We start from the raw sequence: 27,227 nt of genomic DNA, 5'->3' as shown, positions 1-27,227 counted from the left end.
GAGCAGACATATGTATCACAACAGTCTTCCTTTTTATGGATGAATAATATTCTATTGTATATATAGACCACATTTTGTTTATCCATTCATCCATTAATGGACACTTGGGTAAGACACATTATGGCTATTGTGAATAATATGGGTATATAGCCAGAAATGAAATTGCTAGATCGCATGATAATTTCATTTAATTTTTTAAGGACTGACCATACTGTCTCCCACAGTGGCTGCACCATTTTACATTCCCACCAACAGTGCACAAGGTTCCAATATCTCCACGCCGTCAACAATACTTGCTGTTTTGTTTTGATGGTAGTCATTGTAATGGGTATCCAGGAGCACCTCACTGTGATTTTGATCTGCATTTCCTAATCTGATTAGTGATGATGAACATCTTTTCATGTGCTTCTTGGCCATTTGTATATCTTCTCTGGAGCAGTGTCTAGTCAAGTAAGTACTTGGACCATTTTTTCAATTCGTTTTTTATTGTTGTTGAACTGTAGAATTTCTTCATATTTTTTAAATATTCATCTCTATTTTTGCAAACATTTTCTCCCATTTCATAGGTTGTATTTTTGTGTGGTTGACTGTGTCCCTTGATGCATGGAAGTATTTTTTTAAACCTATTTTTACATTTGTTGCCTACCTTGTAGCTTTTTAAAGCAGTGTGCACCTTTCTTCCTGCACATGTTCCAAGTCACTGAGACTAAGTGAGCAAGTCAGTCTTTCAGGGATCTCCCAAGCAGACTGGAACAAATAGGGTCTACATTTGAGGAAAGGAAACCAAGACTGTGGGGCATGAGTAAGGAGCCATAAAACCTCCCTAATGCCATGAACATGGCTTTGCTTGTTTGGGCTTTCACCTGGTTGCTGTGAACGTTTCATTGTTTTCCAGTGCTTCCACAGAATTTGTTCAAAGTCGGTTCTGTTTTGGGTGTTTTGTTTTATTTTGTATTGGTGTTTTTGTGGGGAAGATGGGAGCTTGGATCTTCTTGGTCTGCCATTTTGCTGACATCACTCTGTGCAGGTGTCTTTTTTGATGGGTGGTGAGAAGCACACTTTTGATTATTCACTTCTCTAATTTTTAAAAAATGTTTACTTAACTCTGAGAAGGTGTGCACACAAGCAGGAGCCCAGCGTGGGGCTTGATCTCATGAACTGTGAAATCATGACCTGAGATGAAATCAAGAGTTGGACGTTCAACCAACTGAACCACACCCAGGTGCCCCTTATTCAGTTTTTTAAATGGTTGAAATTATTCAGATTTTCTACTTCTTGAGTCAATTCTGGTAATATTTTCTAGAAATTATCCATCTTCCCTATTTTCAAATTTGTTGATATAAATTTATTCAGCAAGCTCTCATGATTTTGAAATATCCTTACAGTATCTGTAGTAGCAGCCGCCCCAGTTTCGTTTGTAGAATTGTTCGCTGGACCCTTTTCTCCTCCTTTCTTTCACAACACTGCTAGGATTTTGACTTTTGACTTTCTTCCCGCAAAGAATTCTTTTTTATCTCTCAAAAAACTTACTTTTTTGCTTTGGTTTTATTAATATCTGATATGTTTTTATTATTCATTTCCTCCTACATTCTTGTTGCTATATATTCATTCATCCCCAAGCATCAAAATTTAATAAAAATTGAATAAAAAAATGAGATGATTTAATCGAAGTATTTTTTTCTCTTCCTGAAAAATGGGGAACAGCTTCTTGTTATTTTACTTGGAGGTTGGACCCTTCAGTCACAATCAGTTTCTGTAGCACAAACAGTTTGAGAATCCCTACTGTTAGTGGTTGCACAAATGAAGAGAGGTTCTGCTTACCAAGAGCAGAATTAAGATCTTTTCACAAAGGAAGCCTCTGAACTGAGAAGAGGGTGACTAGGAACGCTGGATCTTTAATTCACCGTGTGGTTCTGGTGGAGAAACTCAGATCTCTCTGTTTCCTCATGGAGAAAAGAAACAGATTTCTACCATGATCCCAGAATTCATTTCCAGCCGTGTAAACAACAGAAATGTATTATCTCACAGCTCTGGAGGCCAGAAGTCCAGCATCAAGGTACCAGCAGGTCTGGTTTCTCCTGAGGCCTCTCTCCTTGACTTGTGGAATAGCTCTTTTCTCTGTCCTCGCATGGCTTTCCCTCTGTGTAGGTGTATCCCTGGGGTCGCTCTTCTTCTTCCAAGGATACCAGTCCTGCTGGGTCAGGGCTCCACCCGTAGGATATTATTTAACCTTAAATATCTCTTTAGAGGCCCCATATCCAAACACAGTTCCATTCTAAGGTCCTGGGGTTAGGACTTCAACATTTTGGGGGACACAAAAAAGGTCTACCACTTGAGGTTCTATGATGCTCAATATTAATTGGTTAACAGCAGCAACAATGAAGGAACAGCAGTTCCAAGTTCCACGTGCTCCAGTGTTAATTTACTAGGCCAATATGCAAAGACAGCCAGAACTACTGGCAACATCCCATTAGGGGGCTGAGCTTTGAAGTGTCTTTTATGGCTTTACCCTCCTGGCCCAGTCGCAGGAGTTAACATGGCAGCACTTGCAGAGGGCTCTGCGAATTTGTACATAAGACAGTCTTGCGAACCTATCGAAACCAAAATGCTTAGTGCTGGCATGTAAGTGGCCGTCTGGATTCCCCACACTGATGACTGCATTTCTGGTGATGGATATAAAATGTTGCTGTGGTTACACTATTTCCTGTTCCCAGTTGAATATGTAGCTGATTGTCATGTTCTACTTTGTTTTTTTTTTTTTTTTTGTTCCTAAGTGAGGCTTAAAACTGTGCCTTGGCTAATAAGGTGCAGAGAAGGGTCTTTTATTTTCCAGTTTGTCTGCCTGTCTTTAAAATGTTTTTTTGTTTTTTTTTTTACTTTTCTATCACTGTTGATGCTCACATCCAGTGACTGGAGGTCAGCTGGCATAAATTTCAGAAAGGGGAGCCAAGTGAGACAGGTTAGGAAATTTCAAAGATAACCATCTAGGACCACTAGTTGACCAATGAATGCAATTAAAGGGAAATACACTTTCTGAGCACACTCTTCCCATATCTTTCCAAGGCTAACACGTACTCTTCCAGCAGCTTGCAATTAATTTAAAAAAAGTCATTATATATATTATATATATACACACACACATAATATATATAATATATATATATATATATATACATACACACACTTTTAAAAAAGCTATATATTTCTTAAAAGCTTATACACACAAGATATTGAAATTACAAATTCCACAAATCAGTTTCAGTTTTAGTTCTCATTTATTTCTAGCCTGGTAGATGTCATCCATTTGAGAACAACTCAAAACAAAAATAATGTGTCTTATTGTCTGAGATTGTGTCTTAAAAGTGTACTGCCACTTTCTGCATGGTTGCTGAACTCCTGGGGGTGGAAGCCAAGGTATGAGCGTGGTATCAGGTCATGTTCTGATGAGGGGGCAGGCTGGGGACAGACCGGCCCCCGGGTCTTTCCTTTCTCTTCTTCTTCTTTCCATCCTCAGCAAATGGCTTCACCTCCATCTGACTGGTTCCTTATCTATGCAGTAAAAATGTGGACTACCAGGGACCTGAAGACTCCTGATATTATCTGTTTAATCATGCACCCTAAGGGCTGAGCCTCCCGAGTGGCCTCCGTTTAACAAAATGCCATGTTTAAGAGCATGCATTTTCCTGGGCCTAGTTCTGTGGTCAGCCATCTGGGGAAACAATGATCTACGCTAGCCTGCAAAGGCCCACATGCTATCAGAGATCTTTTTCCTGAAAACAATGACATGCGGAGACATTCAAATGCTTTTTATAAGTTATAAGGAAATCATGCTGAGGCTAATTTTTTTTCCCCCTTCGGCACCGCTGTTGAGCATAGTACACTATGTTCCCACAATAGCATAAAATGTATGTCTTATCACTTGAACATAGCCCAGACAATAAAAGGGCGCCCGAGACTGGAAATATGTCTTCTGAGAAAGGCCAAACCAGCCTTAAGTGATAACACCAACTGGGGATGAAGAGAGTGAAAAGAAATGATTACAGCACAAAAATTCGCAGACTAGTGATGAATGTACTGGGGTCTCAGGGCTCCCAACCCCTGCCGAAGGCCTCACTTAAGACGCCAGCCAAGTTACTTGGGACTTTCGCGTCTTAGTTTCTTGACATGTAAAATGGGAATTCTACTCTATGGGTGTGCTGGGGGAAAGAAAATTACTGGAAAATGCTTCCATTCCAACGTCAGGTAAAGGTATCGTTTTGTTTCCTCGTGCCGGGAATTTGGTTTTTGTTTTCCTGTTTATTTTCATACATATTCAATGCCCACAAGTATTTTCTCTCTCAAAAATCCCCATTTCTCCTTCTGGTGGAATGATTCATCGAGAATCTTGGCCTAAGTATACTGCTGTTTCAGGGAAAATGGACTCTGGGGAATGAATTGGGAACATAATCATGGCCGTTCAAACAGCCTCGTTATAAGGCAACTCAGCATGTGTGAGACTCTCCACGGAGCAAATGAGTAAGACATGGGGAGCCCTGTTTGGAGAGCTCATAAGTTCACACCGTTCTATGCCAGCAGCCAGGAGGGTAAGCTGGCTGAATGCTCCGTGGTCACTGCTGAGCAGCCGCCTCCAAAGAACAAGCTAGACGTCAGGAGAAAGTCTTATACTGGAATAATCATTTGACACTTTTGTTTGTTTTTAAATAGAAATGTTGGATCAGACAGTGAAGGGATAAGAAGGCTTATCTGCAGGAATCTAGTCCTAGGATGTTGGAGGTCTTAGGCAAAGAGACTTTTTTTTTGGTGATGTCCATCTTTCCTTCTATCAAAGAAACAACAAAACAAACCAAACTTCTCAGGGGTTTCTAGTGGCTTAAAAAAAGATAATAATGATAATCTGTCCATCCCTTGTGATTTTATTGTGACTGCATAAACAAAGATGCCACAAAACATAGGAATAAACATAAAGGTCCTAAAAGACAAAACCTTAGGATCTTTATTTTGGAAAGCAAACTGTAAATCTGAAAGTGGACGCAACAAGCTACTTTTTTTTTTTTTTTTTTTAAGAATTTTTTTCAGACTTTAAGAACTACCCAATTCATACTACTCTTTGGCCTCAGGGACTCCACCTTACATGGCAGCGGATCTTCTAGTTGGAACAAATTTAGAGTATTGGTTTTCATCATGTCTCACAAAATAACTTTCAGCTCGGTGCCTTACCATGGGTTTAATTTTAATTTAAAAGGGATTTTAATTGCACAATGTTTTGAGAATAACGTTGCTGTGTCAGTGGATACTGTCACCCAATGACACGGGACAATGCCCAGCACGCATGAGGATACCCTGCAACTCTCTTGTGCGATCTCCTTCGCCCATCGAGGGAAGTAAGCAGGGCAGAGGTTATTAGTCTGTTTAACAGATGAAGTAAATTAGGTCCGGAGAGCATAAGGTGATTTGCCTCCGGTCAGAGCACAAGCCAGTGGCAGGACCCCGACGTGAAACGGAATGCACTACTCAGGACCATGTTGCTTGTGGGTCTGTGCACGCGTGTAGAGATGTGCAAATGAAATCTCCTTTATGTGCACAAAGCTGGAGCTACCGTAACTCAACTCAAAAAAGAGAAGAACATAAACTCATAAATATTTGAAAAATACACATTCTAATACCCACCTCACCACAGAGGACCGGGTGCAGACCGGGGCAGTGGCCAGAGTCAGGGGGACTCACCTTACGGGTGAGGATTTCACCACGCTGCCGAGAGCCAAGGATTCCAGAACGCACAATACCCGGAAGTTGCCAAGGGCACACGCAGATGGTGTAATCAATGACAAATCAGAAACAGGACATGAATTATGGGAGAGGAAAGAGGCTTGGGCCCCCAGCTCCAGCTCTGAATCTCGGAGAATTCCACAGGGCCTTGTGAAGGTTAAGCGCTGGGGTCAAGCAGGTAGACCTCTGCCTACTAAAAACCCACGCGCAGAGGGGCCGAGGGGCCAAACAACCGGAGGAACTAGCAGGCGGCTGGACCGTGCACGAGGCAACAGGAAGGGGCGACAGAGCTCCCCAGCCTGGAAATACTAATCATGCAGACCCAGACGCTGGCCCTGTATACACGGTACACAGCCGACGCTGAAAAGATTAGTTGGTGATATGGACTGTTGATAGCCATCGTGTGCACAGTTCCGTTAGCTGAACGAGACAGCTGTCTAAAAAGCAAAATTCTGGTTTCCAGTTGGTGTCATTCTGACACACGCACTTTTCTAAAAACAGCAAAACAAGAACCTCTGTTTCAGAACATAGGATGTTTTGAAGGTTATATTCTTGGCATTTAGAAAAGAGTCAACAGCCTCTTGGCTCTTGGACTGTAGTTAAAATCATAGATTTTTTTTTTTTTCCTGAAATAAGTTTCCAGGCAAAGGATAAATTACTCTGCATCAGATAGTAAAAAAAAAAAAAACAAAAAAAAGAAACAAAAAAAAACCTCTTGATTGCCATACTTTTCAAAATATATCAAAGGATGACCATCAATCATTTAAAAGATATTCATAAATATCTGTAGTGATCTATGAATAAAACGTGGACACAGTATCTACTTATCTGTTAAAGGATGCTCTCTGGGAAGGGGTGAGGAAAGCCAGGAGTTGGGAATTTAGAGACGAGGGGGGCAAACAGGAGGAAGCAGGAGGAAGACAGGGGACAGAATGCACTTCTCAGGTCTCAAGAAGCCAGGTGAGGATCCCGCCTCAAGGTGCTGACACTGAATGGGACCAGTGAGGGCTGAAGAAGGAAAGGTTTCAGGAGAAACCAACTCTGACTTCCGGCCCCCCGGCTGCGAGAGACGAAATCCCTGTTGTTCTAGTGTCCCCGTCTGTGGGACCTGCTCTGAGAGCCCCAGCAAGCCTGTACGTTCATCAAACCCAGAGCAAGAAGGTTTATCCCCAGAGCGGGGCCCCGAGCACCCCAGCACCTCCAGCTCCATCAGCGCACGAGCGCCGCCTGTCCCGGCCTCCCCTGCGCCGACCCCTTGCTGCCGGTGGAGCCCGCCTCCCACTCCTGCTTGGCCTACTTCTCCTGGACACCGCCCCCGATCCCCCAGAGCCAGGGTACCAGACACAGCCCGCCTGTCACCACCCCGTCAGCCTCCTGGAAAGAGAGCTTCTCTGCACCTCTTCCCCTTCCGCATGGAGTCACGTGTCCCGCACTGTGAATGCTGCACAGCCAGACGTGCACATTGGCTTCCTGTCTTAGGTTTTGAAATAAAAACTATAGCTCCTTTTGCACCGCTCTTTGAGCGGGTGAACAAACGAGTGTCAGGAGAAGCGGGTGATGCTCTGGGCGGGGGGGGGGGGGGGGCCGGGAGGGGAGCGGGTCCTGGCAGCCGGGTGCTGGCCCACCGCTCTGGGAGCAGAGCAAGACCAGGGCCCGGGGAGCGGCCATCTGAGCTGAGGGTGGACAGGCCTTAAGGTGTGGGGTAGCTGTGGGCAGACTGGGCCTTTTTCACACTTGCTAGTGAGGTGAGTCAGGTGACTCTCTGTCCTGGTGAAGTCTACTTTGGCCGACAGTAAAAAGGAGAGTGTCTGGACTGGCTTGAGACCGACAGTCATTAGCGGATTCTGTGAAATCAGGCAGATGCTTGGATGCTGAGACGTCCATCCAAAAGCCCCGCGGCTACAGGGAAGGGGGGCGTGGGCATCGGGCTTCCCCCAGAAAAGCCCATTTGTGTGCCTGGGACCACAGACCCCAACAGCTACTGCGCTCAGAAGCACCCGCCCCGCCATGCCCGTGAGCCGATCCCTACCTAAGATCCATGTTTCTGACAGATACTTGACGGTCGCCCTCCTCCTTCCTTGGGAGGGTCCGATGAAGATGCCGGCCTGGCGTGGGATTCTCGTGATCTGACCCCCACAGAGGACGACCAGTTCCCATAGCTTGGTTCTGGGGGGGTTGCTGGCCGGGGTGATGAACATCACAGGCTGGTCGGCAAACAGGGTTCCCTGGTACTGTCCCGCAGATAAGTGGCGCTCCAGGCGGCAGAGCTGTTGGGCAGAGACAGGGAAGATTACCAAGGCACTGAATCATGTCATCATGTAGGGCAGCTCAGCTGCAAAGTTCCCTTCCTTTTTCGGGAGAAGAAAAGACTGAATGTAAAGGTGCGCATTCTCAGCTGAATTCTGAATTCCGAGGATCCCGGGGAGGTAATGACATTTAATGATAGTGACAGATAACGAGCAGATAAAATTGACATTTGCTGAAGCAGCTTGCAAGCAAAACTGTAAACAAATTTATAGCCCTCCTCCCCCCCCCACCCCCCAAAAATTTTTAGGTTTTGAATTACTACAAATCGTAAAGCAAAAGCTTGAAAAGGAATCAACTGTGGAGTGCGGAGAACAGCACCTGCATCCTGTAAACGCTATTCACGTTCTTTGGGAGGGTGTGGAAGGGAAAGCAGGAGCCTCTAGAAGGCAAGCCCGGCTGCCCTGGACCAGCACCGGCCAGCGCAAGGTGCCTCGGGGCTCCTGCAGCACGTGACTCTCACCAGGACCTCCTGGGCGCCCTGCACCCGGCCCTGCAGTGCCGGCAAAGGGGGAAGGAGGCAACAGGGAGTGGAGGTCCCAGACAGAGCTAATCCCCAACACATGACGCTGCGGGGGGTGGGGTGGGAAGCATCTAGAGGCTTATTTCACTGAGTCATTGTGGAAATGGTGATGAGCAGTATCGGAGACAGTGGGAAACATTTTCAGAAACAGCGATGTTAAATTGTTCTCCTTGTGGTCCTGATAAAGTTGTGGTCAGCTGGCTGACCCAAGGGACAGTGGAAGGCCTGCTTACTCTAAACAGACATTTCACTAACTACAGATTAATAAAGACTTCTTTTTAAGTGTAGCTACCCTGTGGGAGATGTTGAGGGTGAACTGTCATCCACATTTTGAGTATTTTAATCAGCCGATTTCCCTGAGGACAGAACTGAACATTTCAGATACGTGGGCTCAGCGAAATTAAGGATTTGGAGTGGAGATATGTGGGAACAGGGATAGAGGGGAGCATCTCAGGGGGACATAACCTGCGTGGGGCAGTGTGGAGGGAAATGCCTGCCAGTCAATGGCTGGAGGCTGGCCCCTGAGCACGGAGAGGGGCCGGCTCTGGAGGTGGGAGGGCAGCAGAGGACCCCTTCCTCAGTCTCCATCACTGACCTTCTTCCACTAGGTTTCCATACTAAGAAAAGAAATTTCTTGATGAAAAACGTTGCCCCAACAGTAACACAATCAGACCAGTACACTTAAATATGGCCGTGGAATCAATTCTCTTTACTCATCACCAGTTTTGAATTATGCAATGTAAGACCTGACATATAACTCCTTTCATCTGATTGGGTAAGTGGTGCAGGATCCACACAATGTGTGATGACTTTGTTTAATGCTTTTAGTAATTTCCAGCTTCCCTGTGAGATAGGGGGTAGAAAGGGTTTCATTTAATTTTGCAGACGAAGACATTTAGGCGGAAGCTCGTCAAGCTTTGGCTAAATGGTGAGTCAAGCTGCAAGAAACAAGCCACAATCCCCGAACTTGGTGAGTCACTGGACCATGTTGCATTGTAACTGCAGATCAAGAAATAATCTTACTAAGGCTTGACACAATCACGCATTAAAAAAACTAATTATAAAAGTAGTTGGTAATTGAAATGATAAAGAAGGGTATAAAGTAGAACGAATTCTCCCCACTGCTGTCTGTTAATCAGATTCATCCTTCTCCGGTCCTCCTCAGTGGTAGGGCATGATCTCTTTGGGGGGTGCTAATCTGTGCAGGGCCATGTGTTCAAGACAGGTGCCCCTCCCAGACCAAGGTAGGACTCAGGATTGGTCCAGGCAAATCATGGTGATCTCATCTCCCTTTCAAAGGATTGGGTCTAGCATGGACTAGACTTGATCATGGCCAATGGGATCTGAGAAGAAGTCTGCTGAGGGCAGTCTTTCTTCACTGATATAAACCAATGCATAAGCAAAAATACCTCTCTTATTGGCTGGACTCTGTCATAGTGATAATAGGATATCTGGAATTATTGAAGCCACCTGAGGCCATAAAACATGCTGAAAATAACTGAGTGGGAAGGCCTGGATCCTGGATCATGTTTCTAAGTCACTGGATTGACCAAACCCGGAATTATCCTTTTTCCCTGACCCCCCTCCCTCTTTCTGTGTCAGGGGAAAACTTTTTTCACTTCCTCACACTCCTCTTTTGTTAATTTGTGTTTCCAGAAGCACAAAGCATCCAGATGCTGGTCCTCAGGCCCCTGCCACCTACCAGAGGTAACCCCTGTTAAGTGTTTGCTATGTGTTTTTCTAACCTCTGTACAGTGTTCACGCACAAAAACATTCAGGAGATGATTTTTCTTTTTTCTTCTTCTTTTTTTAAATGTTTATTTTTGAGAGAGAGAGAGAGAGAGTGTGAGAGTGAGAGAGAGGGAGACAAAGAATCCGAAGAAGGCTCCAGGCCCCGAGCTGTCAGCACAGAGCCCCATGCAGGGCTCGAACCACGAACGGTGAGAACGTGACCCGAGCAGAAGTCGGATGCCTAACCAACTGAGCCACCCAGGTGCCCCAGGAGATGATTTTTCTTAACAACAACAGCAAAGCAAGATCAAGTCTGTATCTCGGTATATGGATAAGCAGTAAATCAAACCCATACTGAACCCAATAGAAAAGGACATGTGTAAACCTTTCACATGGTTAGAATGTGACTTGAGTACCTGATTGCTTTGGTTCTTCATTCCCCTCCCACGTTTGTTGAGTGCTTACTCCCTACCAGGCACGTGCAAGATGCTGGGGGAGCAGAGAGGATTAAGACATAGTCCCTGACCTCAGTGTAAAGCACGTAATACAAAAGTCAACATAGGAAAATACTTCCTTTTATTTATTTATTCAGCTTGAAATTAAAGGAGGCAAAGAATTACAAAGATCTTATTCTTTCCTCAAAATAATTGAGGCTATGTGCATGCTGACTTTCTAATCCTAAGTAAAATAATTTCTGGGAAAGCTTAATCAAGATTTAGGTTACTTAAAATTAAAAATTAATTTGGGAATTTATCCTAGGAATACACTCCTCGATGTATATAAGGACACGCATGGACAGGAGTTCATTGCCATAGAAACGGTGATTGGCAAGTTTTATTTATATTATAAATATGATAGGACACGGGATTCTCCTTGTTACGGAGCTTTCAGCTACACTCATTCTCGAAGCGGAAGGTCTCCAGAATGTGATCCTTCCCCAGTAGTCCCCGAGGACAGACTGCCCTGGCTATTGTCCCCGAGAGTCTGTAGACACAAGTTCCTGGGCAGCCTTATCCTGGAGACCACGCTCTGTCTCTGAAGGCACGACAGTAAAACTGGTTTACTGCTGTATGTGCTGTTGCCTTAAGAATTCTGACCAGGGCTAGTCAACTTGACTCTCTGGCCCAAAGCACAGTTTTGTCCCCACGGGTACATTCTTGAAAACCAGCTGAGAATTAAAAGGTTACTAGCAGCACAGAAAGCAAAGAGGGCAGCGGAGCATGCCGTAGGTGCCCGAGGACGCCCTCCGACCGCGCCACCGTACCCCGAAAGGCTTTCTCTTAGTTCACGGTTGAGGAGAAAAGCCTCAAACGCACAAATTTCAAAGTTAACGTGCTGTGCATTATCCTTACCTTCTCAAGCCCCTTTGCAATAGCCCTTCTCGGCAATTTGTTCTAAATTCTCGTTCCATTTCACCCTTTTCAACAAATGTGTGCGACAGATGCTGTCAACTGTAGAAACGGGTCGGGGTGGTGTGGGTGCCAAAGGGGAGCTCACTGCAGGGCTGACTGTGGTGAGCCGTTTCTGTTCTTAACTCAGAGAAACCCTCAGGGAGAACCAGGTCTGTCTACATTGACCTAGGAGTTTCCTGCTAAAAGCTGTTCATTTTTTTTGGAGAATCGTAACTCTCTTACTGGTTCGTTTTATCTAACTCCGATGCTGTAATGGTTCCAATGAGAACTGACACATCCATAGACTGGGTATGTGGGGAAGGACCGGCAACTGATGCAAAAAACTGGCTCTTCCATGGGGGTGAGGCGTTCCCTCGGCCAGACAGGATTTAGCTCCTGCCCACAGACAAGATTCATTTGCACCACCAGCCGGTCATTCCGCCTCACAGAGCTGGGAGCGGTGTGGGCCACGATCAGACAGCCGGAAAAGTGACCACAGTCTAAAAAAGTGCACTTTTCCAATGAAGCACTCAATTCTCCCTACAAAGCCCAGGGTATCTGTTGAAAAATCATGGAAGGAAAGGGGATTAGCGGACTCCTCTAGGCTTAATTAGCCTCCACGATAAAACAGGACGGGTCAGTAGTCAGGGTGCATTTGAATTCGGGGTGGATTTCAGAAGAGCTCCCACTTTCCCCATGGAGTCATAAAATCATTACATAAATGAACATTTACATTGCGTGCGTGTGCGCGTAAAAAGACAAGGAGAGGGCTGACAGAAGACAGAAAAGTTTTTCTGCCACAAGCTCTTCATTTGAACTCTGGGTTGTAAAGGATTAGGGACTACAAGGGAAGGGTCTTAAGTCAGTGAAAGAAAAAAGGTATGAACTGTGCTTTGTAAAAGGTTGCCTTTGCATTTGTGTCGTCACCAAAAAAAGCTGTACGGATTTAACAGATCTTGGCTCGGAACCTTGCACTCTATTTACAAGGCAGACCCTACTGTTGACAGAGCTGAGCAATGCCTGTGCCCCAGTGCTTCCACCTTCCATGACCCCCAGTGATCTACCGCACGGCTGGGAGGGTGTTGACGGCTCACTGACTCCAGACATGGGTGTTAGATTTCAATTAGTAAATCTGCTTCTCTCTCCAGGTAGAGCTCACCTGGATGATTATTCTGAATCACTGACAGTTTCCATAGGTACCCACAAGCCACGCACAGAAGAGGCACAAGTCCATCATTAGGAAATTCTCACAGCAAAGTTCTCTGGTTCTACGTTGGAAGAACCAGAAGCTCAGGGAGATTGGTTTGTTTTTGGTTTGCCTGATGATGCCCAGGACGTGGTGGCATCAGGTTGGAATAGGCCCCAGAGGCCTGGCCTTTTGCATGACTTCACGGTCTCTGTTCCTCACAGGTAAAAGAGGGATAAGATCCCTAGTCCCACACGGTGTGCAACAAATGAAATAACACCATACCTCTTGCACTTTCTTACATTTTAGCAACAATAATATATAGGAGGGGTCTCATGATGCATGGTGGGTTGTAGTTTTAGTTGGCTGTGTAGGCTGTATAATTCCGTAATGTGTTTCAATGCCCCGTGCTTAGGGCGGATATGCAAATCTATAGGTGGGCAAGCACAGAACTGTATGCTACGACAACATGTCAAAGAGAAAATAGAAATATAAAAAATAAACTTTTCCAGCCCTACATTTGCCTATATCCCATTTGTCTTTCAAGGACAATTTATTGTGAGAGAGAGAGAGAGAGGAGAGAGAATCCCAAGCAGGCTCCACACTGTCAGCACAGAGCCCGACATGGGGCTGGATCTCACAAACCACGAGATCGGGACCCGAGCCAAAACCCAGAGTCAGACGCTTAACCAACTGCGCCACCCAGGTGCCCCCATCCCTTCTCACGGTCCCCTGTGGGAGGCTGAGCCCATCAAAGTGTTCTGTCAGGCATGGCAGCCAGACTGGGAAGGGCACTGAAGTCCCGTGTCTGTTTGTCCTCATACTTCGGTACCAACACCAGAGCGGGCAGAACCAAACAACGAGCCAGTGTTCAACTGTGGAACTCGTGGGTGATGGGCGATACAGCACAAAGGCAGAGAACGTCAGCAGTGGGAAGGGTCTGGGAGATCACAGTGACCATGGCTCACACTCTACAGACAAGGAAACCGAGGCTTGAGAGACAACATCCAACGTCAGAGACCCTGGCAAAGCTTTCCTGCACTTTGAGACACAAAATCCTCTTACCACTGCCCATCACCAAGCAGCCTGGGGTGGAGGTGCTGAACCCACATCTCCGTCTGTCGCTTCATCTGAGGCTCAGGCTAAGTTCTATAGACATGAAAACGCAAGGACACAGTGTTTGCTTCTCCAGGACTTTCTAGAAAGTACAGTGTTAACAACTACAACACAGCATGTCATGTCATGGAGCGAGAGCCTGACTAGACCTCACAGTGGTAGCTTCTGGCTTGGAGAATGAGTACAAAGATGTTTGCTTGCAGAAAAACACGTGGTGGGGTTGCTTCAGGTCAACAGTGTCCAAAAGATCATGCATGCTTGAACAAATAGTTCAGGATCACTGAGGATAACATGTGAGGGACGAGGGGGTTGGCAGGTGACCACAATAAGAAAAACTTAAAAAAAAAATTTTTTTTAATGTTTATTTTTGAGAGAGACACATACACATAGAATCCAAAGTAGGCTCCAGGCTCTGAGCTGTCAGCACAGAGCCCAACATGGGCTCATGAACCGTGAGATCATGACCTGAGCCAACGCTGGGATGCTGAACCGACTGAGCCACCCAGGGGCCTCCAAAAACTTACTTTCTAAAAGCATTTAAATCTGTCCCAAGGTGAGGAGGCTGAATAAGCAGAGGCCAGACTAGTCACGATTATACAGTAGTAGACTATCTAGTTAATGGGGAGCCACGAAATCCACGTGTTAGACCACGCTGCAGACAGTAAGGAGATGTGGAAATCAGCAAAAGGGAGACTCAAAGGAAAGAGCTGCAGTAATTCCAACAAGAAATGAAGCAGGGCAGGACAAGACGAGTGGAAGGGCAAGTGTATTCAGGACGGAGCAAGAAGGCAAATTCAACAGGAATCCTGTTGTGTTGGACGCTTCCTATTATAACGGGGGCAGGCTAGCGCCAGAGTCAGTAAGAGAGCCATGCACGGTGCTTGTAGGAAAGCTTCGCCACTGGGGTTTTGAGGCTTTCAATAAATGGTACCTCTCTCTTCTCCTGGTTCAACACCAACTGGGAGACACAAACAGGTGTCGGAGGAGATGAGAATAACTTCCATCGTCCATAAGGCTGACGGAGCATTCGGGCCTTGGACCTACGGTCACGTGGGTTTGCTGGCCCTGCCCTCACGACATCGGATGGACCCACAAAGCAGGCCTGCCACACCCCGAGGGCTTTCCTCAGGAAGGCAGGCAGACGAGACACGGGCGCAGAAGGGGCTGGGTCAGGACGCCCGTCGGTCTCCCTCTGTGGGGCGCTGGGAGGGAGGGAGGGACAGAGGAGCCCCAGGAACATGAGGCGGCTCCCGGTAAGTCACCTGGGGATGAAGTCCCCAGGAGCCGCCTCGGAAAAACAGATCCTAGCGCCAACCACTTCAGAAGAGGTAGGCCCTAAGGCAACTGGAAACACAAAATACAACGAGACGTTTCACCGTCTAAAAATGTCAATGCCCACACCTGACCATGTTGAATGGCTTGAACACATGAGAGGTAAAATGAACTGGTCGTCACTGGCACTGGAGACAGAAAACAATGTCTATGGTCCTGGGAAATTAAAAAGTGTTGTGTTGTTTAATTGTGATGGGATTTGGGCAAATGTCACAACCGTTAAGAAGACGAGGTCTTCAAACGAGACGACCTAGTGACTCCTGAAATTCTGCACAAACCCCTCGATTTGCAGTGAAAACCTGTCCTTGACCCTCTCTGGGGTTTCCAAACCAGCTTCTCCGTCCCTAACTGGCCCCCAGCTTTCGAGTCTTTCCTGCTCAGGTAGCCTGGCCCATCAACCTCCCTGCCTTTCCTCTCGCTGCCTGGTGGCTGTCCCAGCTCACTGTCCCTCACTTGAGTGGTCCTTGGAACACCCGTCCTCTCAAATCCCTGCACCCCTCCTTCCCGAGGGGCTTTTCTTCACCCCTGGAACCCAAGTCTCCTCCCTGGGATGCCCTCTCCCCTCCAAAGCTTACAGCCCACGGCCCCCCGGCCCCTTCACCCATTAGGCGCCCTGGTCCACCCGCCGAATGGCAGGAAGGGCTGGGGCTGCAGGGGGCCAGCCCCGGCTGCTCCCACGTGCGGCCCCTCACGCAGTCCCTTCCCCGGCACTCTACACCCTGCCCACCCCACTGCCCTGGACGGACGGCTCTCGCCCTGCTCGGGGCTCCAGCGGGTCACCCTCCTTGCGGCCTCCTGTCACTGAGGACGGTCACATCCGGAAGGGACCCTGTGCCAGTTCCCCGAGGCGCAGCTGCACCTGTTACTGCGGACGGCCCGTCCCTCTGAAGCCGTGCGTCCCCCCCTCACCGGTGGTCCCCTCCTCCGTGCGGAGGAGAGCCACGTGCTGCACGCACAATGGCGCACAGTGTGTGCTTGTTCCTCCTCCACACCTCCCGTGCTTCCCACGCCTTCCAGACACCCCTGCTTCCTGTGTCCCTTCCCAGCACAACGTGAAAAGGCAGCCCCTGCCCGCCTCTCCTGCCCCTCCTCCCTGTCGTCCACACACCTCCCACCAAGACCTCGCAGGGCCGAGTCCTCTCGCAGGATGAGCAGGATGCTGGGCACACGGCCCCTCCCTCTACCCCATCACCCTCTGTGCTTGGCTGCCAGGACCCGCCTTCCCTAACTCCCTCCCGCCCCGGGTTGCCACTGCCGTGGACCTCTTGCCCTTCTTCCTGACCTCGTAATGCTCCAGCGACACGCGACTCGGCACGGCGCCCCTTCCTGCGGGTGACCTCAGCCAGCGTCCGGGCCTTACACAGCCTCGGTGAGCCCACGACGCCCGCCCGCATTGTCTCCAGCTCAGCCCTCCTTCCAGAATCCCAGGCCAGGTGCTCTCTCGGCCTCCCACCTGGATGTCTGACAGACCCCTGACACCCGACCCAGCCTTCTCCCCTCACCTGGGCCTCCACCTGCAGCCGTCTCCAGCTCAGCTTCCGGCCGCTCCCTCCTGCCAGACGCCGGGGCCCAAAACACATGCCGAGAGGGCCACCCCCCAAATGCACTGTGCTCCAGTCCAAGCCCAGCTCACCCACCTCTTTCCAGGGGTAACGCCTCTCAACCGGCATCCTACATCTGAATCTGTGCCCCTTACGGACTCTTCTGAGCAGAGAGAACATAAAAAAACTAAGATCACGTCTCTTCTCTGCTCAGAATGCTGGTGCTGGTTTCATGCAGAAGAGCGGAAGCCCCTGAACGAGGCGGCATGACGCTTCTTCCCACTTGCCTCTTAGCACACTCCTAGCTCACTCCGGTTCCCGCTAGGCCCATCTGCTGTTCCTGAACACACCAGAATACTCGTGCCTCAGGGCCTTTGTACCAACTTTCCCTTCTGCCTGGGATGTTCCTCCTTCAAGTGTCCACATGGCTAATCCTCTCGCCACAAGCAAGTCTTTACTCAGCCCGTCACCATTTCCATGAGGCCTGCCCCACCTGCCCTACACGAAATCCCAACGCCTTTATTCTACTTTTTCTCTTGCCACCATTTTATCGGCTCCTGACGTAATGTACAATTCATTCCGTTTCTCATGCTAGAATCTATGGGCAGGCATCTTCGCTTTGTTCAATGACACATCCCTGGCACCTGGAGCAGTGCCTGGCACTGTGGAGCACTGTGTTTGGAAGTCTGATTTCAGGGCAGCTTCTACTCCAGCTAGGGAACCCAGGCTGACCTCCCTCCCCAGGGGCGGAGGGGAGGAATCAGGGCAGCAGTGACAAGGCCAACAAAAGGGGCAGAGACCGGGGAGGGTGGGCACTCTGGGAGGAAGTTCCACAGAGCAGTACGACCCCCGAAGGAGGAAGGGGTGGAAATGCACAGACCAGAGAGGGCAGAGGACAGGCCGGCTGGGGGACCGGGCGGAGGTGACCTGTAGCTAAGCTAGAATGGACCCTGCAGAGGTAGCACTGGGAGGGACTCCTGTGGTGCTGGAACAGCAAGCTGTGGGCAGGGTGTCAAGGAGCAGGCTCGCGGACAGAGCCGAGAAGGGGGGGCGAGTCTAAGGGGGGCCGGGAAGGCGAGAAGATCAGAGCTGCTGGCGGGCAGCACGCAGAGGACCAGGAAGGGGGGGCTTCCGAGGGGCTCTGGCCAGGGTGGCGGGAGCGGTGGTTCCCCAGAGCGCTGGGCTGGCTGCGGGCACAGGGGTGAGGCCGAGGAAGGGCAAGCTGGTTAGTAACCAGACCGACGCTCCTGTCAGTGGCTGGCGCAGAGAGGTTAAGAGGACTGTAGCCAGCACTCCCCAGACTCTGACTGATGGCCTCCCGGGCCTCGTGGCGGAGCCCAGAGTGGCCCTTGCACTGAGAGTAACTTTCCTTTCCAGTCCCCTGCAGCCCTTCTACGCACTCACACACCGGCTGGCTTACTACTGATATGTCTTAAATGTCCTATGGGTAAGCAAACATATGGCAGGAAAGGTTGGGGCGCGCAGCTCAGTGCGAGCAGCCCAGCTACAGCCACGACGTCTAGAAGCCGTCTACTTAGGATGAAATACTCTGGCACTAAGAGGGATTAGCTGCGCCCAGCTTTTTCACTTTCCCGATAAGCGGATCCAGGCCTGGAGAAGTGAGGGGCCCGAGGCCACACGGTGCAACAAATGGTCTGGAAGAGAGGAGTCCAGGACCTGTGCTGCGAGTTTCGACCTCACCTTCCCACACACTTCACCGAGAGCGATGCACGGGGCTGGGGTGGTGGGGAGGACAGCAACTGTGATAAAACGTGGACGGTGCCTCGAGGCACATCCCGCTCTGCCCCGTGGGGGGCAGCTCTGGGCTGCAGAGCAGCAGGGGCTAGTGGTGACACTGCCCAGGGGCGTGGGGACAGGACAGGAGCGCGCACGGCCACGAGGTTAAGGCACGGGGAACGGCACCTGACAGGAGCACCCGCATCCCGCCTCAGTTCTCAGCAGCTTGGGCACCGCTGACGACAGCGTCCCCACCCTCTGAGACGTCTGGTCCCCCCAGCCCTGGGGCATGTCGCCCTGGCTTTCTCCCTCAGCCTGCACCCATCGTCCTCCCCGGCCCCAGGTCCTGAGAGTCCCTCCCTGCCCGCTCTCCTCTACCTCCCCATGCAGCTTGAGTCTTCATGCCAGCGGACCCCCAACATGCCTCACTTAGCACTGGTCTTCCCTCCAGCATCTGGGACCCTATAACCGACCGCCTGCCGGCCTCTCTTTCTGGAAGATGAGCACAATTAACAGGCACTGGGCACCCGCCATACCTAAGACTCAACTCATGCTCTTCATTCCCAAGCCAGCTCCCTCTAAGCAGTAGCTAACAGTTGCCAAGAGCCCACCGTGAGCAGGCGGGGGTAAGCAAGGTACGAATGAGCTCATTTAATCCTTGAAGCAAGTACACGAAAGGGACGCTGGCCGCTCGCACTTGATACAGGAGAGTGAGGCGGACCAGGCCAGCTGCCATGAGGTCACACAGCTGGGAGGAGGAGGGGCTCGGAGTCCAACCCAGCGAGCCGTGTTCCTGACGATTACATAATACCACTTGCAGACTCTCCGCAAACGCAACCAGCCCCCTGGTCCCCGCACCCTCTCCACCCAACTTATCACCAAGTCTTTGGGTCCATCCGCTTATCTGCAGGGGTACAATCACCACCCCAGCCAAGTCAGAGTTATTTCTGTCCTGGGTGATGGAAGTAGCTTACAAACTGGGTCGGGATCCGCCGGGGGTCCGCTCTTGTGCCCTCATACGGCTAAGTGCATCTAGTATACTCCTCTTGAGTTTATGGCCCATATGTACACCTGGGTAACCCCAGACACCACCGAGACCCTGCACGTTTCCAGCACTCCAGAGGGTCTCCCCTTCCCTTCCACAGGGACGGCACCCCCGGCCAGAGAGGGCCACTATTCTGAGCGTGGTTGGTCATGGGTGACAGAGCTCTGTTCGACTACTGAACTAGAGAAATGGAGACATGTGGTACGTACCCGTTTGTATCTGGCTTCTTTTGCTTAGCACATAGAGCACATATCCTCCTAAAACCCTCTAATAGTTTCCCATTGCTTGGAGGGAAAAAACAAAACTTAAATGGTCTACAAGACCTTCCATGACCCAGCCCCTCCTGTTATCTGCCGCTGAATCTGGCGTGATCCTCCCCTTCCTCTCTGCTCTACTCAACAGTCTCCTTCCAGCCTCAAATGTCCTTGCTGCTCCATTGTGGCCACAGGGCCTTCAAACACGCTGCTGCCTCTGCCTGGATGGCGAGTCAGTCCCTCGCTCATCAGCTAACTCCTACTCATCATCTGGATTTTGGTTCCGCATCATCTCTTCAGGGAAGCCCATGTTATTCCCCTGCTAAATCGAATCTCTATCATCCTTTTAATAAACATTTAGCACTTCTTAGGGGCCAGCCACGGTTCTAAGAGTTTGATAAGTACTAACGTATTTCATAGTCATAAAAATTCTGCAGGGTAGTTACTATTATTATCCCTGTTTTCCAGAGGAAACAACTTGCCGAAGATCACAGAGCTGAAGGGTAAGGAGCCAGAGCTGGGAGCAGTCCATGCGCCCTGGAGACCTGTCCTTCCCCTGGGGTCACACAGCTCCTGTGTCCTCCCCACATTGGTACCATTTACGCCAGGGACATGGCCCAGGGGCTGGGGGCTCTCGATAAATGCGTGAGTGAATGGGTGTAGGCCATTATCTTTAGAGGACAGACCTCACGTACTGTCTACCTAACTGGGGCTGTACCTATGCATGTGCACAGTAACCCACCCCAGACCCCCCTACCTACAGGGTTGCTTTCCACAGTTCTGGTTGCCTGGGGTCAACTGCAGTCCCACAGCAGATCACCCTCCTCTCTGTGAATGGCCAGAAGGTCAGGAGTAGCCCAACGCCATGTTACGTCTACACCACCCGCCTCACTTCATCTCATCTCTTAGGCTTTTATCATCTCACAGCATCACAAGATGGGTGAGTGATAGGATGCTTTGAGAGAGAAGAAAGACCACATTCAGGTAACTTCTATTACGGCATATTGCTGTGATTGCTTTTATTAGTTACTGTTGTTAATCGTGTACTGTGCCTAATACATAAATGAAACGTTATCATAGGTACATATGTATAGGAAAAAACACACTGTACATGGGGTTCCATTCTATCTGTGGTTTGAGACATCCACAGGGCATTTGGGAATGTGTCCCCACAGATAAAGGGGGACTGTGGTATATGTGTATCAATATCTGTTGCAGCAACTATCTTGGTTTGTGTGTGTGTGTGTGCGTGTGTGTGTGTGTGTGTGTGAGAGAGAGAGAGAGAGAGAAAGAAAGAGAGAAAGAGAGAGAGAGAGAGAGAGAGAGAGAGAGAGAGAGAGAGAGAGAGAGAAACAGAGAGAGATAGTCAATTGGAAGCTGAATCTACAGGACTAGCCATCAGGTGACAGCTTAGTTACTAACTCAGGTCCATGCCACACATCCCAACCTCTGTTGGACAAGTCCAAGGATATCTAACCTAGTGCATCTGCAATATCCATCATCTTCCTTCTTCACCTGACTCCCAGTTTCTGTTTCTCTTACTCTCCCAATCACCTGGTCTTGAAACTTTAGGAACACCTTTGATTTCTCCCTCTACCTGGCCACCCTAAAGCCCCACTAACCAAGTCGTATAACAACCCTTGGGTCACATCTCCACGGTGCCTGTGCTAGAGGCCAAGGGATACGGTGAAGCCAGAGTGGGCCTCGGCTCCAGGAAGAACCGGGGTCTAAATCCCAGCTCTGTTGCTTTGGATATGTGTGGCCGGGGACGAGTCCCCAAGCGGCCCAAGCCTCAGCTTCTGCAAGTGGAAATAATCATGATATATCTACCTAGCAGAAATGTTGGAAGAGTAAAAATGTATGCCAAGCATAATGCCTGGCTTTGAGGGAGTTATTAAATAAATAGCTGCTGGTCTGTTATTACATTTGTCTAGACACTCTCTCCTTTCATGGGGCCAATCTCCATGTCTAAAGTCACCACCCCACCCCCACAAATAAAGTCCCAGAGAGTAGGACTCTGAGGATTTTGGCTTGCATAACTTGATGGCTAGTGGTCCCTTTCATCATGATTAGGAAGGCAGTGGCTATTAGAAATAACAACTAAGATATTAAATAGTTGTTAACATTACTGAACATTTCATGCAGCACATTTGCTGAAGTATTCTAGGTACATTCCATGAAGTATCCAATTTTAGTTATCACAAAAATCCTGTGAGGCAGAGACCATTATTATCCATGACTTTCAGCTGATAAAACTGAGGTTCAGAGTAATTTGGCCAAGGCGCCATATTGGTGTGGAGGGCCAAGCATTCCAACCCCATTTGTCTTACACAGAGCCTATGACCTTTGCTGTGCAAAATACGGCCTTAACATTTATGATCTGCAGAACTCAGGAACGACTAGCAGCCTCTGAATTTCTAAGTGCAAATAGTTTTACATCCATCAGTTCCTTTGACAGTATGTATCTGAAGATAATGAGGTCTTCTAGAACCACCTTTGTCTTTCAGAGAGGTCTAACTTCATTAGATGTCTCTAGGTCAAATTCAAGCTTGATTTCTTTGCTACTGTGAGCTTCTGAATTTATAAAGACTGCATGTGGAGTCCTGGCTCCTGCAGCCTGTAGCTACACGATCTCGTGCTAGGTAAGACTGTTAGATCTCAGTGTTTCTGGGTGCGAGATGCAGATGGCCCCCCCAGATCTACTGTGGACCACATTTTTCACCTTGCTGTCCTGTCACCAAATACACGCCTCACAACGAAATATCTCGATCTAGATCTAGATACCTTCAAGAATCTTAGACAATGCCCAACATGATCAGCCAATTGAGGAGAACGGTCTAGATGGTAGGCAGCTGTGGCCCCATGTCTGAGATTTCCCCAATCAGAGCTCTGGGAACAGGACAGAGTGGCCTCTGTCCCCACCCAGCTCCTACAGATGGGATGAGACCCAAAGGCAACTCAACCCCACACATCTGCATCCATTTAAGGCCAGTGGAAGCATGCGACTTTTAACGGCCTGACAACAGGGAGCCCAGAACATGTTGAAGCAAGAAGACTTTAAAGATCAGTAAAAAATGGTGCAAATGATTTCAAGAATTCTTATGGTCCTTGGCAGAAAAAAGCCTCATGCAAAAACGAATGTTGTCAGACACGGGAGCGTGGTTTCTGTATTCAGCGCTGGTTTTAATTTTTTTTTTTTTTTTTTTTGGTTTATTTATTTTAAAAGAGACAGAGATGGCACGCATGGGGGAGGGGCAGAGAAAGGTAGAGAGAGAGAATCCCAAGCAGACTCTGCGATGCCAGCGCAGAGCATGATGCGGGGCTCGAACCCAACAACCGTGAGATCACGACCTGAGCTGAAACCAAGAGTCAGACGCTTAACCGACTGAGCTGCTCAGGCACCCTGGTTTTAAGTTTTTTTTTTTTTTAATTTTTTTGTAACTTAGTTGACACAACTGACATATAAACAGCATTGGCTCTCACACTATAGTTTCAAAGTGTTTGGGAAGTAAAACTGAAGACAGATTCCCAAGAATTTGTCCAAAAAAAAAGGTAAGGGCAGAGGAGGGGGCGGGTGAAGCAAGCGTCTGGCAGGCTGCCTGGCAAAGCACGGGTGACATTTCTTCAGTATCGAAACTCCCAGGAGAAACAAAATCCATGCTGTTGTCAAAAGGGATGAAAGGAAAGGCCTGTCCACTGTGAAGCGGTTCCCTCTCCTCAGACATTTTCCTCAGCTTCTCATTTTATGTAAAAAAGCGAAATAATACGCACCGAAGGGGAATCGCCGTGGCTTTGCTTCCCCAAAATTTACACGCAGCTGAGCCCTGCTGTCCGTCCGCCGTAACAAACGATAATTCAGGCGAGGGCAGAAGGCATTTCTCCTCACTTGCACCCAACGCTCCTGGGACGACCACGTTAGGACTCTGTGTGCGCCAAACTCAGATTTTTAAAATTTTTTTTAAAGCATGACTTGAGTTTTAAAGGCAACGTAAGGGATGGGAACATAATCGTCTTGGGAATCCACAAATAACTTTTTTTCAAAAGTCATAAATCTGCATTTCATGCCTCATAGTTTTCAACAACTGCGAGGAAAAGGTCAAAGCTCGAGCACGGTAGGTTCCTTCCCTCTTCAGGGGTCTGTGCTGGTGGGGCGTCCGCCCGTTCTAGCGAGAACTACGTCTGCCCTCCAGCCACACTTGGACTTCAACTGCTTTTAATTCTCATTTTCAAAAATCATGATAAAATACCCAAGTTGAGAAAACTTCTTGGTCTTACAGAACGTTTTACTTGATCCTTTGAGGAATGGTCTGGTAGGTGACAAAAACCAAACCAGACCAAACCAAACCAAACAAACCCCAAATTGCAAACTTATAAAAAACACTGGAGCAATGCCACGGTGTAAGTTAAAGATGGGGGGGGGGGGGTTCTAAGCACAATTTTGGAAAGGGCCCCTGGGCAGAGTTGCAGGTGTGTGTCCTCAGGACAGGTTCTTGTTCTGGCTGCACAAGAGAACGGCCTGGGAAGCTTTTAAGATGGTGTTGCCAGGGCCCATTAAGTCAGAACTTAAGCCTGTGTGGGGTGGGGGTGCGGGTGGGGGTGGGGGTGGGGTGAGGCCTGAGCACCAGTGGTTTCTAAGGCTCCCTAAGTGACTCTAGTGGGTGGCTAGGCTGAGAAAGGACTCTTATCAGTGGTTCTCTATCTGGACTGCATGCTGCAGCCACTTGGGGAGGTGAAAAAAAATACAGCGCTGGGGGCCCCCATCCCAGAAATTCTGACTTAATGAAAGGAGGTGTGGCCCGGGGAAGAGGAGTTTGAAAATCTCCCCAGGTGATTCTGAAGAACAAGAAGGGCCGAATTATACTCCAGGAGGCTCTGAATAGAAACCGGTTTCATGGGGACAGGCCTATGTACTGTTCCAACACTGCGAGTTCAGAAGACACGTGTGGTGACAAGTGGGTGCTGTTTGACTCGTACTGATCCGTCTACCAGAGAAGAATGGCACAACGTCGCAATCTTCAAAAGCTTGAAAGCAGAAATAAACCACGAAAGGAAATCAGTTCGGCTAATGCAGTTTCAATTCCAAAAACAAATGAGCCACCCTGCGAAAACAGGAGACTTGTGTCTTACCGCGGAGGTTCCCTCATTCTCCATGCAGTCTCTGTAGGTGGCCAACCGGTCTTTCCTCCCGCTGCCGCCCACCGCCCGCTCACGTTCGGCCCCATGGCCGCCAGCAGGAACGGCCTGGGGCTGGTCAGGTAGGGAGGGGTCAGGGTAAGGCTGTGAGCTGCCCTCCCACCTCGGCCTGTAGGTCTGCCGTCCTTCCTGGCTTGTTCTCCACTCCCCACAAGACTTGGGTCCTGCTTGGGCTCCGGCTCATCGTGCCGGGGGTGAGTGCCGGCCACACTCACCTTCTGGGACTGATATCCACCTGCTTGGCCGTCCTCTCCCAAAGCCTGAGTGCCGCCTGCCAGCCTCCCTGCTCCACTGCCAAGTGCATCCTGGCCAGGACCCAGCTTTGCAGTATGGACTCTGAGTTTCCCATGGTTGCAATCTCCTTTGTTTGTTTTCTTTTGGTCTCCGCGTTTTCTCATGGGCATCTTCCTCCCTGTGAAGTATCTCTGTTCCACACTACTGTTCAGTGCGGAGGAAGAAGAGAGAGACAGGCATTTCCTCTGTGCCCTCCCTTCGGCCGACAGTCACTGGCTCTGGGACTCAGGGAAGGCCCTGGAAGTAGGACGCGGATCTCGTCGCAAGGCAGACGACCAGGACACCTTACGCAGACCGGGCTTTTAAAGAAGCATTCGTTCAAAGCCATATTCTGGGTCAAGATTTGTAAAATGACCTATCTTGAGTTTTACTTTTAGGCCACTTCATAATCTACTACTGTGAATTTTCTAGTTTGGGTGGCTTGTATTTGATTACTTACAACTTGCCCCCCGCCCTTTTTTGAGGGTTCCTACATGATTTAGATATTTCAATCTATACAAGTAAATGAAACAACTTTATCATGTCAAGGTTTCAAAGAGTTATTTTTCCTTATACTTGAACCACACATATTCTTCAAAGTATGAGGGGAAAAAAAGGCACTCTCCAGAAACTGATAATACTTCTGGACTTAGCAATTTGTTGGCAGTGTATGGGAGCCACTGAACTAACCAAATGTTTCAAATCTTGTTTATGAATTTTTTCAATTAAAACAAAATTTACCAATCAGAATTTATTATTTTTTTTAAAGAGCAAATTAACATTCCCTTATTCAACAAACACAATTTCTTTAATTCCCAATGCTTAAAAAAGAGATTTGATTTCTTTATATCCTTTGAATGAAGGTGCAGACCAGTGGCACCAACCCCCAGCCCGTCCAAGACACTCATTCTGGAGGCACACAGCTCCCTCCACAAATTAGCACACAGTCTGGCTGCTCGGCATTAGGATTATTTTAGAGGAAACAACAGTTTGTAGCATGACGTCTCAGTTTAAGGGCATGTCCTTGTTCGTATCTATGATTTATTTGCTGCCGAGTCTTTGGTCAGAATGGCAACCCCAGCCATAACATTTTCCTGACGATCCGCCTTTGACTGTGGTTTCTGGGAACGCGTCACAGGGAAAGGCCAGGGACTCCCTGCTCTTAAGTTTCACAAAACACTTACCCTTGGGTGAAATACGTTCTTTTTCAATGAATACAGAGTCCCCAGGGAGTAGGCGCACAGGGAGGGAGGAGAAACTGGGCCACTGACAAACTCTTAGGGAGGAGAAATCCTATTTGGATGTCAACCTTTGGGAGAAGAGATAAAAACATTCCCCAAATGAACGACTGTTCTAGACTTCAGGGGCCTGGCAGGAAGAGGGCCTGTGTGCCAGGAGGCCTGAGTTCCTTCTGGTGCTGCACCCCCAGCTGGCTGTGAGGTCGTGGTCCTGGAGACTTCATCCCACCCTGCACACCTTACAGGGGAGACACAAGGATGAAAAAAGGAGGAATAGATTCTCCATGAAGTAACAGAAGGACAGTTGTTAGTGGGACCACTTCCCTACATACAAGTTCTTAGCCTATGAAACAAAGGGACTATGTAACTTCCTAAACTTCTTTCCATGTGGACTTTTTAAATGTTTATTTATTTTTTGAGAGAGAGAGGGAGACACAGAATCCGAAGCAGGCTCCATGCTCTGAACTGTCAGCACAGAGCCTGATGAGGGGCTCAAACTCATGAACTGTGAGATCAAGACCTGAGCCGAAGTCAGATGCCCAACCGACTGAGCCACCCAGGCGCCCCTCTGTGTGGACATTTTTGATCTGATGGTCC

The 27,227-nt window shown here is 48.7% G+C and overlaps 1 protein-coding gene across 4 annotated transcripts in view; it reads right to left on the bottom strand.

Moving 5' to 3' along the window:
* The window catches only part of MCPH1 (microcephalin 1), a 269,736-nt gene that overhangs the window by 6,255 nt on the left and 236,254 nt on the right, over positions 1 to 27,227 (bottom strand). For all 4 annotated transcript variants that reach the window (XM_053216223.1, XM_053216225.1, XM_053216224.1 and 1 more), the window contains one exon: positions 7,796 to 8,033. In XM_053216223.1, coding sequence (XP_053072198.1) covers positions 7,796 to 8,033 — 238 coding nt within the window. The remainder of the gene's footprint in view (positions 1 to 7,795; positions 8,034 to 27,227) is intronic.

Source organism: Acinonyx jubatus, chromosome B1, assembly GCF_027475565.1.
Source record: "Acinonyx jubatus isolate Ajub_Pintada_27869175 chromosome B1, VMU_Ajub_asm_v1.0, whole genome shotgun sequence".
In the NCBI taxonomy this organism is placed as follows: domain Eukaryota; kingdom Metazoa; phylum Chordata; class Mammalia; order Carnivora; family Felidae; genus Acinonyx; species Acinonyx jubatus.
Note: the sequence above shows the minus strand (reverse complement) of the source record. Positions and strands in the feature narration are given on the sequence as shown.